This window comes from Diorhabda carinulata, chromosome X, assembly GCF_026250575.1.
Source record: "Diorhabda carinulata isolate Delta chromosome X, icDioCari1.1, whole genome shotgun sequence".
Classification (NCBI taxonomy): Eukaryota; Metazoa; Arthropoda; class Insecta; order Coleoptera; family Chrysomelidae; genus Diorhabda; species Diorhabda carinulata.
This window is the reverse complement of record NC_079472.1, coordinates 33816302-33837865: the sequence shown is the minus strand read 5'-3', so window position 1 is coordinate 33837865 and position 21564 is coordinate 33816302. Positions and strand designations below refer to the sequence as shown.

General features: G+C 33.4%; 1 protein-coding gene across 2 annotated transcripts in view; it reads left to right on the top strand.

The window, feature by feature from the left end:
• The window catches only part of LOC130900612 (cytochrome P450 306a1), a 31935-nt gene that overhangs the window by 5359 nt on the left and 5012 nt on the right, over positions 1-21564 (top strand). For both annotated transcript variants that reach the window (XM_057811327.1, XM_057811326.1), the window contains exons 3-4: positions 18600-18745; positions 20238-20440. In XM_057811327.1, the coding sequence (XP_057667310.1) occupies positions 18600-18745; positions 20238-20440 (349 nt within the window). The remainder of the gene's footprint in view (positions 1-18599; positions 18746-20237; positions 20441-21564) is intronic.

Here is a 21564-nt window from a genome sequence, read left to right as displayed (position 1 = left end):
CAGAAATAGACCATGAACTAAAAAAATCGACCCAGAAACATAGAAACCTCTGGATTGTTTTTGCTGACAATTTAATATTGTTCGCTAAAAATGAAGAAGAATTGAAGCATAATTTATGAATATGGAAATATGCAAAAAAATTTAAAAACATGAATATCAATAAAGAGAAGACAAAAATCATGGTAGTGAGTGGAGAAATAAGAAACTTAAAATGGATGGAATACAGCAGGAAGAAGTAAAGAGGATCAGACATATTTGCGACCGATGGAAATCAAGAAGCGGAGATGAATGAAAAAATCAGCGCCGCAATCAAACTTTACTATGTGGTGAACATAAATTTTCTGCAAAGAAACAAAAAACATCAAAATGAATGTGTCCTTATATGTGGTAACGAAAGCTGGATACTTACAAACTCTGTCAAAAACAAAATCCAAGTAGCTGATATGAAATACTTACCCAGAATTTAAGGTATCACCAGAAACGATAAGAAAGGACTTGTGTAGAACCTGTGATTAAAACAATTGAAAAACAACAGCTTCGAGGGTTTTAAGACCTTTGTAGAATGGAAAACAATATACCAGCAAAAAGGATTTGGCAAGCTAGAGAAATGGAAAAGAGAAAAAGAGGACGCCCAAGGAAATGTTCGGAAAGCAAAACTGCAACAATAAAAAAACATACACTAGTATGTAGCTCCTATTAAAAACAATCAGTGCAAGTTTACTGCACACTTAAACATATTGAAATAATGATTGTTCATTGTAAACTGTATTATGTCTAGGTTACCTAAATTCTTTAAAGAATAACAAAACTCGTCATTATTATAACCTTAATTTAAAGAAAAAGTATGGCAGTATCATTAGACATTTAACCTCGACAATAATTTACCGAAATTGCGTGCGCATCCTGTTACGCACAATATTAAAGTGTTACATTTGAAAATAATATGCGAATTTATTATAAGACGCGGTGTTGCCAATACAAAACATTCTTTATTGATATACCTTTATTATAAAAGGATTGTAGAATTTTTTATTTAATTCTTATAGCGGCACTCGGTGCATTGCATGAAAATTTGAGGGTCTTTGAATGATGATTGTAAGTATGCGAAATGCATTTTTGGAAACATTACACCAAAAAAATAGTATAAGACCGATGGCATATCAATTTGAAATATATCGTTCGCGATAGGACGCGTCATACAATGATTATAAAAAAGTTTCGTAATGTTTTGAATTTGTAAATTGTCTAGGATTTAACTATGTTGCACAACAAGTACTCATAATGCCCATTATTGAAGCAGCATTACGTTTAGACATTTGAACATATTCAAAATAACTTTGTAGGTGCAAGTTTTAAATTCATATGAAATATTAATGTGCAATTTAATTTTCCCATGGTAGAAAATGGAAGAAAATTAGCAATAAAATAAAACAGAATTACACAAAATATAACATAAGGAACAAACTTAACCGTCCATTGACTCAAGATTTATTTATATCATCATCATCATCATCATCATCATCGTGTAGAAGGCGTAGCGTCTGTTCAGTTCCGGTTTCTCTGCAGTAGTTCTTGTAAGGTTGATTGCCAACTGTCCAACAAGTCTTCTTCCGTGTGGAATGTTGTTACGTACGATTTTATTATTTTATTTTATTCTATCTCCGCTTCCGGTACAAGCTGGGTGGATTGAGTAGCCCAGCAAGTGCCGATGCCGGTCCCAAGCCCGGATCAAGGAGGAGGGTTCCTAGGTAAGGTTAGCAACATGCCTAGGGTAAAACAATTCATTGCTCAAAGCACCGGAGATGCAGCCTCGGAACAAGGACAGATAACACGGAATTCGATTTATATATATATATAAGATGGTTAATATCCTTTACGTACTGACCCAATTTTTTTTCGTATAGACTTTTATCACCAATTGATACAAAACTTCTGTGCTGACCAATGAAAAGTTTTTTGATCACAGAATATATACATTCACACAGAAAAACATACATTAATGAATGGGAATGAGGACAGAGGTGTTCAGTATGTCGCAATATCTTGATATCTTGCTTCAAATACGTTTGCTAGTTGAAGACACCGTTTAACCCCATAAATTCACACAAACAATTTCTCAACAGTTGGAAATTGTTACCGAAATTAGGCCAAAATGGTCCAAAATCCCAAAAATCTGGTCATGAGTGAAAAAACCAATATCAATTTTTTCAAAATTAATACTCGCACATTTGGTTTCTGCTACTTAGCATACCCTCAGGATACTCGATTCAATACAGAAATGAGCATAGAAGGAAAGTCGCAGTATCTGCAAGGCCAGACGCCCAGAGCATAAATATATCCTATCCGAAGTCCTTTCTTTGGAGAAGTAAAAGCCTTTGATATCATTTACCAAGATCTTTCCATAACGCTACAACTTACAGAAGCTCAAGATCAATATCCTCAGGTTTCTCCACACGGCAAGCATCACTCGAACTATTAGAGTGTAATAGGATTTACATCCTTGTACTTACCTTTTACTTAAAAAAAGTTTTTATTTCGCTAAATCTACATTTAATCTATAATTGCATTTCCAGCTCAGTTCAAAGTTGGCTTTGTACTGCTACTGTTGTATCAACTTTGCATTTATTAACCTATTTTTTCGGTCAGATTGGATAGGATTAACTCAATAACCTAAGATTAACCGTTTTTATCGGTAAGGTTTTAGGGTAATAAACATTATTTTTCTTTTACTGCCTATAAAAACAGCTCCTCGAAGTGATAATGAAACTAACATATCAAATTCCAAACATTTTGCGCTAATATTTAGTTATTTATTTAATGATAGAAACAAGGTACTCATAAAAAATATTGTTGATTTCTCTTCTTTACAATAAGGTAGATCTGCAAGTAAATTGATATAGTTGAAAGTTTGGCAAGCGTTTTTGGTACCGATGTTAATTCGAAATTGTTTCGGTGAAACTTCCTACTTGGTGCGTTTGTGTTTTACGTCAACATTTTTACGAATGTAGAATTTGCATTTAAAAGTTCGTTCACCCAAATCCGTTGTTGCCAGAGAAATTTCTGAGATTAGACCACAAATACGAATTAACAGATAATGAGTGCGAAATAAATTCTAGTACCTTGCTGGACTTCATAATTTGATATTGTCGAAACTACCAAACGCAATAGTGCTAATTAATAATTTTTTTGAGATATTTTAACTTTTTTGAATATGGTTTGAAGAAGCAAGGAAGCTTCTAATATTATAAAAAATTTCTTAAAAATGTTTGTTGTAATAAAATATAGATAAATATATATAAATATATATATATATAAATATATATATATATATATATATATATATATATATAAATATACATATATATATATATATATATATATATATATATATATATATATTTTTGTATACTATTTTTTCAATAAATTGGATTCAATGATTTTAACTAAGATCTGTTAACAGCGCTTGGTCTAACCCCAGATTAATTTTGGAAGATTGCTTAGAGTAGGTCAGTATGCCAACATTCAACGGTACGTCATTTTCGGCACTCTTCGCACTTTTACAAATATAAAATTGTATTCACGCACTCTCCTTTTCTGTCTAACGCACCTCCGATTCTTTTGTCCTCTTGTCAGTGCAGGATAATATTAGACTTCACATTATATATATAATATATATAATGTAAATATAATATATATATATATATATATATATATATATATATATATATACAGCGCAAAAATAAAAGTTTCCATTAGTTCGAATTTGATTCGGGATAGTTTAGTATTCAGCTTACCAATTCTTATAGTCAGAATTTCAGGTGTAGGCTCGATATAGGAATGAAGCCAGAGAAGTGACACTGAGACAGATGTAAAAACTGATATAAAAGGCTAATAACTAATAACAAGTTTGTATAGATAGAAACCCGAGTGTAGACCATAGTTCACCTGAATCGGCCAGGGATGAAGAAACTATGAGATACGATACGATCTCAACGATCAGTTCATAATGTTCATGTTGCTATAAGGATGAAATACTGATCAGCGTATCCAAAACAAGTATAAAATATTGCTACTTAAATTTTGAGATAGTTAAATAAAAACAAATATTGGATATGACTTAGATATGATTGTTTTTCAAAATATTCTCCAATAAGATCAATACACTTTTGCTTGCATTTAAACCAATTGTCGAAGCATTTTTTGAATTCCGATTGTATACCTCCAATCATGTGATTTGAACCGCGTCTTCATGTGTAGAAACACGTTGACCTCGCATTTTATTTTTGATCTCCGAGAATAAGAAGAAATCATTGGTTCTTCCAAAACAATATTCCCAAATCTTGAAGTCTTCCTTGTCAGATAGATATTTCGGGGTAAAGCGAGGTGAGTCGTATGTATTCTGATATAAAAGAAATCAAGGCAGGAGTACCGCAGGGTATCATACTTGATTGTACTCTATATGTTGTACATTAGTGACATCCCTGATCTTGAACACCACATAATATTTAATTTCGCTGTTAACACGGCAGTTGTGGCCATGGGTGGTGAGTACAAACAATATCCTTCGACCAAATTAGCAACTGGACCAAGAGATGGCGTATTGAGATGAATAAAACTAAATCCAGTCAAATCAACTTTACGAATTCTATAAGAATGATCAGTATGACTCTCGACGTGAGACTTCGCTGGAAAATCCATATCAAACAGATACGTGGAAAGCTTGACATTATATATATACGAGGCATATTTTTTAAGTAAGTACCGTTTTGCGATTCCGCCGCCGCAACCCCAAGGTCGGCGTTCCGCACATGCGCGCTGGTTACTTACATCTCTTGTCTACGCACTGACGCCATTACAGTCTGATTATTCATTGTGTACATTGTTTACTGAGTGTTTAAGATGTCTCCGACAATCGTGAGTCCTGCAGATTGTGAAGAACGGGCTGTTATACGATTTCTTAGTGGTAAAGGCGTAAAACCGATCAATATTCATCGTGAGATCTATGAAATTTACGAACAAAATTGTTTTGCTGCATGACAATGCCCATCCACATGTGGCTAATCGGACCAAAGATCTCATCAAATATTTTTAATGGGAAACTCTAGATCATCCTCCCTACAGCCCTGATCTGGCGCCCAGCGACTACCATTTGTTCCTGCACTAAAAGAAACATCTGGGCGGTCAGCGTATTCAAGACGATAACGAAGTCAAAACAGTTGTGATACAGTTGTTAACAAGTAAGGCGGTAGAATTTTATGAGGAGGGTATTCAAAAACTAGTGCCACGTTATGACAAGTGCCTCAATATTCACGGCAATTATGTAGAAAAGTAGATTAAGGTACAGGCTTTCATATATCTTTTTACTTCTTTTTTTAATTCCAAAACGGTACTTACTTAAAAAATATGCCTTAAAAAATATCCACGTATAACAAAATGCTTCTATTCAAGCAAATATTGAGACCTATTTAGAATTATGGCATATAACTCTATGGTTGTCTAATTAAGAGAAACATCGAAATTATTCAAAGATTCCAGAATAAAATACTAACGAACCAAATGGATGAACCCTGGTACTGCAGAAACAGTGACATCCATCCAGATTTTCAGATGGAGACTGTTACCCAAATCACAACCAAGTTTGCCAGTAGCCATGAACATTGGCTACTGGCTACTGGAGGAAATCCAGATTTTAGACAATACAAACATGATCCCAAGACTTAAGAGGATTGAATCCTTTGAGTACGTGCAATAATTATTTAATGAGACAGCAGAGTTTCAAGTTTTCCAGTTTTAGTAGTTTGAGGTAGAATAAAATAGATTGTAATATCACAAAACATTCCTCTATATTTATATATACAAAAAATTGTGTATATGAATGTCTTTAATCTTGCTACAATATTAAAATAAAAAAAATTGTTTCATCAGTTGTAAGAATTGTAAGAATATATTAAATAATGAGAACTTGCAAATACTGATAGCGAAGAGGCCTGATAGACATCTTCAACATTCCAGAGGATAAAATATTGCTATGAAAATGAAAGAAACTAGCTTTCCATCTGTTCTGTCGTATCCTTCTGTTAGGATTGGTATCAGAACTTTTTACACATTTTTTGTTTTCGGAAAGAGCAAAAGTCGCATTGTGTTAAATCATGTAAAGCTATTAGCATCTTTTCAGGTCTCATTTTTCGTACACTCTTATGAAAACGTTCTATTAGCTTTAAATTGGAATTCATTGCACCGCTGGTGAATTTCACAACTAAACTATACTAAGACTTCCAATTACATCGTCTGACCGTTCCTAGAACCAAGTTATCATTTTACAGATGAGACCAAAGGTAAGTTTGGTCCATTTTCGTAAAAACACAAGTTGGAATAGACGCAGTGTGAGCATTTTTTACTATGCCACGTATATATACAAGATTTAAACATTTTGCGTTCGTTCGAGTTATTTGGTTATTCCAATACGGGTCTGATGAAAGAATCCTAATCGCTTTCAAAACCCATTTCTTTAGTTTTAAAAGTTTTGCCAAAGGCGAATATCTCGCGAAATTGGTAACACGTGAATTTTTTCACATAAGCATTTTACAGTTACAGTTGTGAGTTACGAAATAGATGTCCAGTAAGAAATGATTATTAGATAGTTTTTGATTTATCATAATGGCCGTTTTATCGATTATTTGAATATTATTCGTGACTAAGGTCGTAAACCTCCCATTTCTTTGCTTTATTAAAAAAAATAGATTGATCTACAGTAAATTATTTTAAAAAAGCAGATTCATTTTGTGCAAAAACTAATGTAACTTCTCTTATGTTCATTCTCGTTTGAATCACAAAAAAAATGTTGCTTCCAAATAACAAATCAATATGAATTTTTAACCAGAAAACCCTGTATATATTTTCAGTTTATCATAATCTATTAAATTAGATACAATTTATTCTCAATTCATTCATTCCACAGTTATTGAAAAAAATTATTTATGTGATTGTTTGTTATTACAAATATAACTAACAAACTAATAACAGATGGCGTCTTTCTTTTATTTAACTGCTTAAAATGTTAATATAGACTTATCAAGCTGCAATATTTAGTACTACGAGGATGATCCCAGATGTACCTGTCCCAACAAAAAAACACAAAAATTTTGCAAAAAAATATATTTATTCTTCTTCCTTTTAGCTCCATACACATTTTCCAGTTCGATACCCTTCTTATAGTCATAAACTACCAACATCACATCTGCATTATTGGAAAATCTTTGACCACTGAGGTATTTTTTCCAATTTGGGAACAGAAAATAATCCGAAGGGGTAAATCTGGAGAATAGCTTGTATATGGTAACAATTCAAACTTTAATTCATTAATTTTGGCCATTGCAATAACTGATGTGTGAGCTCAAACGTTGCAATAAGTTCGCGTAATACTCGCAGTTTATAGTTTTTCCTTTTTTAAGATACTCAATGAAAATTATTCCACGCGCAACCCACAAAACTGACACCATGACCTTGCCTGCAGTTGGAACGATCTTTGCCTTGTTTGGAGCCGGTTCTCCCTTTTCAGTCTATTGTTTTGATTGTTCTGTTGCTTCGGATGTGGAGTGATGGACCACGTTTCATCCATTGTTATGAAACGGCGCAAGAATTAGGCCTTATTACTGTGAAACACTCGATGGAAACAACTTTACGACGCTGTTTTCGTTCCTTGGTGAGAAAACGCGGCACCCATCTTGCGCACAGCTTTCTCTTGTCCAAATTTTCAATTAATACGGTACACCGTACTTTTTTAAATGCCTACTATGTCTGCTAGCTCGTGCAATTTCAGTCGACGATTACCCAGTACCGCTTTGTAGATTTTCTTCAACATTTCTGGAGTCGTCATCTTATTTGGTCGACCATTGCCATGCTGGTCTTCGCTCAAAGTTGATAACTAAGGAGCAGTCTCACCCAGAGTAGCATCTAGTTCAGCTTTTATATTGGTTCGAGCAAGGTTGAATAAAAGTTTGCTTATAAACTAACTGAAAACGTTTATTATTGATGGCTGCCAAACAAATACTAAACCGTCTTTTGCCGGCAATGTTTGGGAAGGTTTTTAGTTGAATAACACTTCTTCAAAAAGTGTGACCATCCTCCAAACTGAAATTTTAGTAATTTGTTTGCGATTGGAAGGAATGAGTGAGCTACCCCATTATAAATTCTTTCATAATAACCATAACTTCTCGTATTAAGAATCGTATAAAGTTCATATTTGTAGTGAACCGTTGCTTCCTGATAGACCCATCGTAAATCTGGGCTTTTTATTGGCTAACTACAAGGCTTGTCCATGTGTTTGAGTTACTCGTGTGTAAGTGTTGAGCATTCATCAATGACGTGATCTACAGTTTCTTTTTCTTCCAAGTACCAGTGATGTCTGTAGCATGGAGATGGTATCTTAGTTGATCGTGTGCAATAAAATTCGTTCTTATTTTCTGTTTTATTTCGTATATTTTACTCTTCACTCCATTATATGGGCATACGGAAGATACCTTGATCATAGCTTCTAACCTTCAAAGAGGAATTATCATTGTCGGGTTCACAAAATAAAAAATTATTATCATTGATTCACTTAATTCATCTTCTTTTCACATTGTAATTTGGCAACAGTGTTATTTATTTAGGGTAACGAGTGGCACACGTGTCTATCCTAGATTAATACATGTTTGGACTCGTACAAATAACAAAGGTGCGTAAGAGGTATTTGAACTGACAAAAATGGTCTACTTGTAGTGCGTAATTGACTTACAGCATTTATAATAACAATCATGTCCGAGGTCGAACATAATATTATAATAAAAGTTTAAAGTACTTGAGATACATATAAAAATATTTTGGAATACTTTCTATTTACAAATGAACATTTTATTAACCATTACTGATACGAGAAGATGCCGAAAGTATATTTATAATATGAATTCTTGATAGCTTAATGTTTAGTTGAGAAGTCTCACCGAAGACTTGTGCCCCCCTGTCTCGATCTTCAATAATCTTAATGTTGTGATAGAATCTTCATCCTATTGTACTGTCATGCTACAAATGAAAATACTGAAATTTGAAAGCATGGTTTTCACTTTTTCTACGTAATTCTCTTCGTTTCAATTTCCGAAAAAAATTATTTTGTTATGGAATTGTTCATTTTGATTGAAACAATGTTGAATTATTTGACCTGATTAGAATTCAATGTTGTCTTCTTTTGAGGAACTACACTAGTATTTCTACAGAATGCATTATAGATATTCTTGTAATATATAGATCGTATCTTTCAATTCTATTTATAAACAAGACAAAAACAGCACTCGACATAACATAAGCTCTTTCCAAAAAGTCTGAAGCGATTTCTTTGATTTTATTTAAAATTTATTTGTCTCATAGAACATACTTTAACTCGCATTTCTTCATTTCTCGTCAACTCCGACCCTGATTCCTGCAGGGTTTGGTATTCCGCAGGGCTGCTCAAATTATCAAGTATCAGAACTGATTTATGGCGTCGTAGATGTAAAATCCACCAAAAAGTTACTAGTAACGAGTACTAGAAACATTACAAAAAATTATAATGTAATGTAATGTAATGCAAATAGAAGCTACCAATTGGTGGCTGGAATCGATGAACAGATATAGCGAAACCGATTCGGGAAATTCAAGGCTTACAACAGGCTACCGAATTTATTATGATAATAATTTACTCAGCAACGTCTGCTCGAGGATGCCACTACTTTAGTTCATTGATACTAGACTCTTAGATTATATAGATAGAAAGAATCCTATTCTTATTTTTCTCCTCAGCAAGAGAGAACGCTGAACAACAATTATATTCCTGTCAGTTTTTTTAGGAATCACAATCGACATCAATTCCTTGGAAGCAAAGAGAAATCATTTCTGGCTCTTCTCAGAATGTTAAGTCTAAGTACAATTTTTTTTCGCCTTTAAAGATAGATCTATTATATTTTATGTTTTTTTCGTTTTGTTCGCCTTTGTAACTAAATATAATAATTTTCCATTCAAGAATTTATTCTTGGTTTATGACGTAGCAATATTTCAAATATTCACCGACATCAGCCGCTCATTAATGAAGACGATAATATTCTCAAGTATATGTTGTACAACACGAGGAAATCATTATCTATTTTATTGAAATGTTCATTGACCGCCCTTGTACTAAACTTCAACCGTGAACCCAAGATGTAGTCATTATTATGTAAGGCAATCGACCAAAAGGGAAGGTTAAAACTTGAGGTGGAATGACCAAATTAAAAACTACTTTGGCTAGAATAAGAAGTCGTAGAAATGAACATAATTCATTTTACTCATAATTAGCTTTATAATCTACTATTAATGATAATGGTTCTCACACACGAAAGGACCATACCTCCCTATAATGACAGGGCGGTGATTATAAAGGACCCACATAGAAACCTAGTTCAATATTATGAAAACCATATTTGCGGTAATCCATTCATTTTATTTCGTGAATATTAAGGAAAAGAGGACGACGTTACAACAAACAAACAAAAAAAATTTAATAAAAGTTGTCCAAAGAATATACGAAAATAAGATAAGGAAAATTGAAGCAAACCGGGATATATCTATTGGGTTGACTGCCACGAAAGGGTGTTACCTCTCGCCAACGCTATTTGATATCTAAGTTTTTATTAAATAAGGAGAATGAATGAGTTCAGAAATTTCTTGAATATTTAACACCGACAGAAGCAACTAACTACTCACTGTAGCGGGCAACAAAAAAACTAAATTTACCACTGCTACCCCATCGAAGACCAAGACGGAAAATGGGCAAGAAATAACATATAGAAAGCTGATGCAGTTGCCGAACATTTATCAAATACATTCGAGCCGATTGATAGTGAAACCAACAAAGAAGACATGGAGTAAATAAATAATTACTTAAAAGTCCCCTTTCAAAGGGATAAACCAAAGAACAAAAGAATTTTAGTCACCAAGAAATCAAAGAAAGAGATTAATCTTAAAAAAGCACCAGGACATGATCTCCTAACTGGCAGTATTCTCCAGAAGCTGACAAGAAAATGAATACAAGTAATTTAACAAATAATCGATGCAGTTAATCGACTGTTTCAAACCAACAGACCTTTCAACTAGGTTTAATTAAGTATTTATCCGTTCAGATAAAACAGAAAAATATAACTTAACAGAGGAGATATTTCAATGAAAATATTTACTTATTGTTTACAAACAGATTGTGAATTCTATGGAGTTAATAAAAACCTTGTTTTTTCATTCTTAATTTGTAGAATTTTATATAACTATTGACGCTAAAAGGAAGGTATATAATGCATATCAAAAATGAATTTATTATATCTTATTCCGATGTCTATATGGATAAACTACTAATAGAATGAACATATTAATTATTTTCTTCACCTTTTCCAGGAATATTATGTCAATAACCAATCAAGGTAAATAAAACAAACAACTTGAATATAATATGAGTGACTCACTGTTATGACCAAACTATTTATATAAAAATATATGATATTCACCTTCTTCGATGTCTCGACCCTGTCAATTGTATTATATGTCAGTGGGTCATGTTTTACACTGTTATCCTCATTTATTTGAAATTAATATTGGTCACGTCAAGGGGGCATAAACTTGAAAAAATATAGCTTATAAACTTTTGTTAACGATTTATGACCACAACGTTAAATTTCATAATTAATTTTTTTCAACGTCCGTTTTCATTGATGGTCCTCCGCCACTGGCGGATCTGGATTATTTTCAAAAGGGAATCTGATATTCCATACCTGAAGAGTATAAGTCAGAGAAAAAAAATTTTAAATGTTTTCCAAATTTGCTATACCATTTTTTCTAATCTATAGCTCTGAATTAGTGAAGTCTTCCTAAAGGAAATCGCATGTAGATAATAAGTCTAGAACAACAATATCGAACTATCAACTAAAATATTTATTTTTTCTATAACTTACAATTTAATAAAAAAATTATCTAATATTGTTATCATGTGAAGGAATTTGACCCCGCGTACTTATAGAAAATTATTTAACAGTAGTGTCGAGTAGTCTCCCACAACTCCTACCGTATATCCGCTGGTGACCTTCAATTCGTTTTATTTTTCTGGTTTAATGTTTTTGAAGCTTTCTCTTCTTTTGTTGATGGAATACTGTGAATAATTTTGGTAATAAAACTGAATGGATATTAAAATGATACATTTTTTTATTCCGACTAGCGCCGCAGATGTTTTCCTCCACATCGCAGGAACGGACTCAATCACTGATACATGTTTAAGTAAATAACAATATCTGCTCTCCTCTATAGGGAATCATATGATATACGTAGATCAGAAATTGTCAATTAAACTTCTGCCTGCCATATAATATACAGTGTCCGCCTGGAAGGTATACTACTTTGTTTTGCCGCCATTTTGGTAAACGTTAGTGTTGACAGTTCATGTTTGGCAGTCGTGAAGTAGGGATGTGACAAATTTATTGTGGAAAAATACTCGGTAAACCAACGTGTTTGAATCGTTAAAATATTTTATCAAAATCAATCATCGATTACTGTGACGATGAGACAGTTACGTGAAATTTTTGGGAAAAACAACATGCCAACAAGACGCTGATGGACTGTAGCTGAGAGGACCAAACGTGGACCACAACGTACTGCAAGATCGGCTAAAAACATTGCTGTTGCTTGAGAAAGTGTTCAAAACAATCAATCCACCTCAATTCGACATCATGCTCAGGAGCTTGGTCTTCAAAGAACAACTTCGGCCACAATTTTGCACAAGGATTTGCATTTGTTTCCATTTAAGATTCAGTTCACACAAGAGCTTCTTCCAGAAGACCATTTACCCCGCATACTTATGCCAATAGAATGTTACAGCTCGCCCATGACAACCCCGATTTCCATGAAAAAATTATAATGAGTGACAAGGCACATTTGAATGGATATGTGAATAAACAGTCAGTTCTGGGCAATGGAATACCCTCAAATTATTCATCAGTCATCTTTGCATCCATTAAAAGTGACAGTCTGGTGTGGAATTTGGTCAAGAGGAAACATTAGACGTTACTTCTTTGAAACTGAAAACAGCATAACGGTAACTGTCAATGGGAAGCGATATCGTGATATGATTGAAAACTTTTTAACGCCACAACTGCATACTTTGGGCTTGATTAACATGTACTATCAACAAGACGTTGCCACATTGCATACAGCCTGACTTGACTGCTTTGGACTTCTTTTTGTGGGGATATCTGAGAAGCAAGATTTATGCAAACTAACCAGAAACGTTGCAGCAACTCAAAGAAAATATTCACGATGAAATAAATTAAATACCGCGTGAAATGTGTGAGAATCTAATGAAAAATGTGCTCAAAAGTGCTCGCATTTGTGAGGCTAACAGAGGCGGACATTTATCTGATTTTGTATTCCATACATAATTGCAGACATTAAATAAAACATTAATCAATATAAGATCCATTCTCTTTCATTTAATCAAAAACATGATGAGATCTTAAACCTGTTCATCCTATATAGCAACACTGACCACTCTCTGTTTAATGTCACGTAGAATCTATATTGGAAGTACAAAACTAAGTGGTAAATCGTAACAATATTATAAAATTAAATAGTTTAAATGAGCCAGAGCGTAAAAGCCGTAAATCTATCTCGCTAATGCTTTGAGCTATTTTGTACCCCGAACTGTTTTTCAGATGGCAACAGCTTTGCAAATTGAGCTACCTATTTGGGGAACGAAATTACGTTTTCTGCATTTGAAAAGCTCAAATGTAAGTACCGAGTTGCTGGAAGTTTTTCCGATTGTAGTACATCTTTGCTCAATTAAAGTGCCTTTTAAAGCCAGTTAGTAGATAAGAAACAAACTTCCTCCGTTGTTTCAGACTTGAATTCTTACTCCATGTCTCTGATTTCTTCTCGTCTTCCCATTTTTTTATGACCATTACTTAATGGTTTGTTGGGAAACCTATAAAAGGTTGTGGTCCTATGAAAGATTAGGTGCATTCTCAGACTAGCTTTGTCAAAAACTTGCAGGGCTGCTATGTTATCTGATATAATAAATATCTTTGCATTGCGGTAGTTGCGTTGTGCGCAATGATCTGCTCATGAACAATAGGAAGTTCTAGTCCATTGGAATACTGGTCTTGGATATTCCTGCCCCTACTTGTCCATTTTCCATTTTTCATCAGTGTAGAATCCTAATGAGACTCTTTGAAACGCAATCTCTACATTTACCTATTGCTGTTGACTTGTTTTTATAGTTTTTGATAAATAATAATTTTGATTACATGGCATCCATGAAAATATCTATAGCCGCTTGCTTTCTTTTAGAATGCTTAGTAAGGTCACCGGGTTTCATGCTCTGTTCCTTGATAGCCTTCATTGCCCATTTTACTTGTTCACTTTCTATTAGAGTCTTCAGAGGATATAAGTAACAATGGAAACGAAACCAAATAACAATCACAAAAGAACTCCCGTTAGTTTATTTGAGTGTCACGTCTTTCGCTTGGACAAACATTTCAGAAAGGCAACAACACCGAGGCTTTTTTTTCCAGGGACTCCACTTTCAACTTGCAGAAAATGAATTGAAAAAATTTATCCGTAGCCGTTTATCAGTAAAAGATATTAAAAACAGAATTTTTATTTTTGATGGTAAAATAAGCAAAAAAACATGTGACCATTTTTAAGGAAATAGAGGTTTGACTTGCTACATACAGACTTGCATTTGTGGTCATTCTTCTGCTATCTGTATATTTTTAAATAGATAAACGTATCTTTCATTTCATTTCATAGAGATCAAAGAAGCCTCTGGTAATCATTTTTAGAAATATATTTTGATAAGAACTTTGGAAGTTGTGGAATTATTTTTTCATCATCATAGTTTCATATTAATGTTTCAAATTTAGCACAATTAGATCATATAAAAGTAGCCTTTCTATTCTCTATTTGTAATGAAGCATCAGATTTTTGTCTTAATAATATTAATAACATAGTAAAAACAACCATTCTTTTTAAAGTAGTACAAAGATGAAATATCAAATCTTTGTTACTCGGTTACTAAGAAAATAAGCTTTGAGACACCTTGTATAATTAAATATATGACGTATATAGGATACTATTCGCGAAATACCAAAATGGTCATTAGCCATTGCAACGGAATCTTCCGTTGCGGCGGATAAAAATAGCGAGAGTGATGAAAAAGTAGAAAACGAAAAAGAAGACGCATTCAACTCGCTCACATCGAATTGGCGGCAAACCCGACGAATTAGTCATCATCAGTATCTTCTGGCATTCACGCAGGACGGTGCCGGACGTGAGAAGAATTCCTGGGTCTACTTGCGTCGTCCTTGGCGACCGATGAACTTACGCGGAGGTGTTACTTCGAAGAATGCGCGGAGACACTTCCAGAAAATGAGATGGAATAGTACGGGAAAACTAATTAAATACGTTTTTCTGTTAAAATCTTATTGTATCTATCAAATTCACAAGCTATAAATGATTCCTATACTAAATTCTGATATTTTAGATTCAAAAGAAACCACTCGGTCTTCTAAGGAATTATGAAGGATGTGTACTTCATCCTTCATAATTCCTGGAGCTTTTCAGCTGTAATTTTATCACTTTAACTACTTTGTTTGTTCCTTTATCGTTTTATGCGACTGATTATTCATGTTTTGCAGTGCAGGGGTTTTTACAATGTCATTGACTGTTTTCAAACAAAATATCATATTATGAAACAAAAAAATAGGTCCTTCTAATTTTAATTCAATTCAAAAAAATATTATCATAGTATTATTCACCTAAACACATATTTTCCTTTCATTACAGTATTTATTTTACTCCTATAGGAGGCTTCATTCGAAAGATTGTTGAAGAAATTGTAATTTCGGAAACAGCCAACATAAATAATTAAAGCAATGACACCAATCATCCCATAAATTAATCAATTAATGTCATAGTATTTCTGTAATGCCAGTAAATTTCACTTCACTTCATCCCCTCTTTCTTTGCTTCGATTTCTAAATAGGTCTCAGGCTGTAGCCTGAAATTTCAGCAACTGAAAGTATCTTATCGTGTGCAATTTTTTACACTGTTAATAGATATCCTTCAAGTGATTTTTCTTCTCTACCCTATCGCCACCAGAAGTCTTGCCACCACACGGATATGTTTGTTCTACCAAATTGAAGTTTGAGGCATGCTTCTATTGTGGTGGCATGGACGTATCCTGACACTTCTACACCCAGACATTGAAACAGACATTGTCTTCCATTTAGATTTAAATACTGGTATTACCAAATTGAGTGAGTCAGCTGCCTAATTAAATATTTGTAAGCCTCCGAAGGTAATCATCGTTTTCGTATGTTTGACATAAAGCGTATTCTCCTTTCTAATTTCTTCCATGAAGAATGGAATTAAGGAATCTTCCGGTCAAATGACCTTTCTCATCAGTATTAATTCGACCAAATTGATATTCATACTAAACACCAGTACACCAACACTCACAATTACACTGTCTTCAAAGACTAAAAGGTAAATTCTTCAGTTTATTTTAAACAGTGTGTTCAGTAGTATTAGTTCGGTGCGTTTATTATTAATTTTAATTTGAATGTGGGTTGCAACAATTATATTTACAGTTGCTTTCATTCAAAAATATGTATAATGTCTATGAGTTCAAAATGATCAAATACTTTTACTAGGTCTACAAAACAAAGATCTGCAAGTGTAATCAAGCCTTTATTTTGTTAATTCTGATCTATGTAGTTTGTATTAACAAGTTTAAGGCCTCTTTAGTTATTGGAAAGCTTCCAATCGCCACTGTTGAAACATAGGGATAGCAATAACCGTACAACACTTGTCTAGACTTTTGTAAATGGAGATGAAACCACTATTTTTCGTTTTTGGACTGTATTGGTGGATCCAGGATTCATGTACAGTTGTAAATTGATGTAAACAATCCGATTCATTTTGTTCAAACCGCGTCAAGGCCTGGAAAATGTTCAATCGAATACGATGTTGATCCAAAGCAAGCAAACACGGCCCGAAGGCGCGAGTTTTGTCTCATTTATTATATGATTTTTAAACAGAAACCAAACGTCCAAAATGACTAAAATGTTTTGTTAAAATTTTTCTGTGTAAGATTTCAAGAAACTTCCATATTTTTCATTAGAAAATTACCTAAACGAACAAGAATATTCATCTTCTTATATAAATATACCTGTACTAAAAGTATTGCAGATACTAGGAACTTTTAGATTTATTTATAACAAATTCCTCTGTATTTACACACAGGTGGATCGTCTATAAATACCTTGATACATTGATAGATTATAACGTCTGTGAGAGTGAAAACGAAATGTCTAGAAGGCATCAACCAAAATAGCCTTCTTGGAAATCTTTAATGCCACTAATGTGCACAATATTTATTTTTAAAAAATCGGGACGCTGACTGATTTTTAATGATACAAAATTGTGTTAGATGGTTTCTAATTATACAAACGAAATTTGAAGAAAAGTAATCGCATTCATATGTATATATAACAACAATGAATAATTAGTCTTTTTTTTTTTTGGTAAAATTACTAATAAAATTCATTTTGTGTTAGAGCTAGCTAAGATATTATAGACCAGGATCAATAATTTTTTAAACCAAAAAAATAATTGTAGGAAAAAACCCATTAGAAAAGAAGGATATTATGAAAGAGAAAAGCAAGAATAATTTACGAGCGGGAACGGGAAGGGTAGTTTGTAGGGGCGAGAAACGGTTTCCTGCAAATTCTATGGAAAAAAGGTGAACAACAAAATTGTAGGTAATAAAAGATCTACAACTTTTGCGTTCAAGCTTTTTTCAAATAACCTCAAAATTTATGTAAAAGATTCTTTTTATGTCCCAAAAATATTGTAATTTTTTTGATTTGCAATATACATTTTTTCCCTTATTTTGATTTGATATCTACTACAGACCTATAATGGAAGAAAGATGACAAAGAAGAATCTTCTTCTTTCCATGCCTTCTCCTAACGGAGGTTGGCGACCACTACTTTAAATGCTTCTCTATCTTTTACTATGTGAAACAATTCTGGCACACTCATATTCGTCCAGTCTCTCACATTCCTTAGCCACGACTTGTTCTTTCTCCCGACACCCCGTTTACCATCTACCTTGCCTTGCATAATTGTTTGCAGAATAGTATACTTGTCTCCTCTAGAAGAATCTAGACATGAAAAACTTGGATGCTTTTGATTGGTTTGAGGAGAAATACGTATTGTTGCCTTTATCGATGTATCCCGATGACAATATCAAAAGAGGCTATCCAAATCTTTCTATGCAATCTGTTTATTCTAAGAATATCATTTTAACTAGATGGTCTTTCAGTTATTTTTTTACACTATATATTTATTGACGCTGACATATGAATTAATTCAATTTCGTTTGATCAGTATACAATGAATGACGCTAATTTGAGTTAAGATGTCTGGGAATTAGATGGGTTTGGTAATGAAAATTACCTCGGTGAATATCTGATGTAGTTGGCGAATATCAAGATTCTCTTTTTTTTTCAGGTCTAATATGTGCCGAAGGAGAAGTATGGAAAGAACATAGACGATTTACTTTTAACTGTATTCGACAACTGGGAGGAGCAAAAGTTGGTCCACAAAGAAAAAAAATGGAGACTCTCATATTGAATCACGCTATAGATTTTATAAAAGTGGGTTAATTTTATAGAATACAAAGGCTGATACTTAAATTTTTAAATAGATATTTGAAAACAAATATTTATAATTGGATATGGTTTTATTATTTTTCAAAATAGTCTTTAATTTGAACCAATTGTCGAAGAATTTTCCCATTTCGATTGAGGTACCTCCAAAATATTTGAATTGATTTAAACGCATTAACCGTTTCTTCAGTAGCAAAATTTTGACCTGCGGGAATTGGGTGCCAAACAAGGACTGTATGACTGATGACCCATCAATTCGAGGTTTTGATTGTTCAAAAACGTTTTTGTTTGAACTGATTTGTTAGAGCTCGCATTGTCGTGATGGAGAATGATTGGTTTTCCTGATTTTTCCTCTTCATCACCAATATTCTGAGCGAGTTGATCGGCATCCTGCTGTTAGTTTTATTCACGTCGAAAGTCGTATAAAATCATCGTAGGAAAATGTTTGCGATCTAATTCCATTTTTTGAGCAAGATGAAAGTTTCAAGTATCTGTAAACAACACAAATAGCACACGTGCTGAGAACTTCCAAACTTCACATCAATGTTGCCATATCTCAAAACTTAAGAAGCAGCCCTCTTAGTTTGGTTCAATCGGTTCAACTTTATTGATGATATCGCTCATGATGCTTATTTATTTAACTCATAGCCTAAGATGATCAGTAGATTACAATTTATAGAACATTCTATACTAAAACTAACGCTATTCATCTCTTGATTCGACATTACTCCACTTCAACAAAGTAGAAAAAAACAGCAGCGGTCTCACCGAAAATTGTGTAGTATTTGATGTGCTGAGTACTCAGGAAAACGCCATTGAAAGATTTGGTTTGCTAGATTTTTTTTTAAACTTATAAAACCTCATAGATAGCAAACTTTTGATTTATAAAAAACAATCAAATATTTTCTGATATTGTTATGAGAGTAAACGTCGACATTAAAACAATTTCAAACCATTTACTGGATCCCAAACAAAAATTTATGTACACATTAATTAATGTTAAACTTCAAACGAACTCAAATCAAGTTATTGTTGCAACAAGTTTTTGAAGACGATGGCAGATAGATAACGAAGTATAATAATATGCAAAGGAGATTCAGCTTGGAACTTGGAGAAGTTTCACAAACAGTTACGAAGGCCGTATTGATGCAAAGGAAATATGTATAGTATTCAGTGTTTTGTGGAATTGGAAGATATTGCATCTCATGAGCTGTCCGAACATAACCAAACTAATAATTCGACTACTTACTCATTGTCAACAACTGACCTTTCGCCGTTGGACTATCGTTTGTTCTAATCTCTGGGCCTCTAACCATGGTTTTACATAGAACAGTAACAATAAGTCGTCGACCAGAATGGCAATTCATTGATAAGTGCTTAAGATTTATATTGATAAAGTTACTCTAAAAGATATTAAAAAATCGAAACTGGTTTTCCGTAACCTAATAATGTTCTAATATCTTTTATGTTTTGATTCTAGTATCTAGATCTCGAAGAAGACGGTAGAGAGGTTGATATTTTTCCTGGTTTGCGTCACAGTTTAGGATCAGCCGTATATTTGATTGTATTTGGAAAATCCTGGAGCAGAGATGATGATTTATGGAAATATTTGTTATATTTACAAGAAGAAGGTCCTAAATATATGGGAATAGCTGGGCCACTAAATTTCCTACCGTTTCTTAGGTATACCAAATCAACTTTATTTTCGAAATTGAAGAACTACAAAAATATCCATGATAAAATATTTGCAATATTCGGTATTGTTAAGACCTCTTGAACCAGAGCAAAATAGTGCATATGATGAATCTTGCAGGCTGTTTATCATTATGTGGGATAAAATGAAAAAAAAAATAAAACAAAAAAAAGGTTAGATTTACCAAAGGAGTCGAAAATGTTAGTTCTATATATGGACTCCAATCAATTAACTGATCCGGCAGACATTTAATTTATTATTAAATCAAAAGTAACCGAATTTTTCTCTAGAATAGTATCACAGGTAAAGGAAATCGCACCAAACGGATAAAGTAGTAATTGTGAGATCTTATAGTAATCAGCTGAGCTTTTCATCAAGATATAGTCGACTTACTTTACGTCAAGCGGTCTATAAAATTCATTTGAATGTTAATCATCAAATTATTTGGTTATTGGTTATAGTGACATTATATTTCTCGAATTCTTCACAAAATCGTTTTCATATTATTATTAACAGATCGACAGATCTCCAAGAAGGAGAAGAATAAGAAAAAGTTTTTATATTACGAGGGCGATTCAGATATGATCAAAACAAACGCTTTGACATTTATTTATTATCAAAAATTTTAACAAAAATACAGTTTTTCTAGGTAGTTAATTTGCCAGATCTCCGGAAGCTTTTTGAAGCAGGTATCTAAGAATTTCTTGGGCAACTTGCACAGCCATTTGGGCTTAAACTCCTCTACATCGTAATCGGTGTTGAATTTTTTACCTCCGAAGGCTTCTTTCAGCGGTCTAAATCTTTGGTCGTCCCAGGGTCATAAGTCCAAATTGTAGGAGGAATGTTTCAGTATATCTCACCCCTCTTCTGATATTGTATCGATCATGAGAACCATGATGTGACGACGCGCGTCATCATAGAGAAGAATCGTTCTTCGCGCTGGAATGCTCTTCCGTTTCGAACGATAAGCGGGTTTCACGTGTGTTTTCAGAAGGTTAGAGTAGCATGCAGCATTTTTTGGACGTTTTTTATACATGTAGTCAACACTAAGCACTCCCCGTCGGTCCCAGAATACTCACGGACCTGGTTGTCTTCGATTTGATTACTTTCTCCA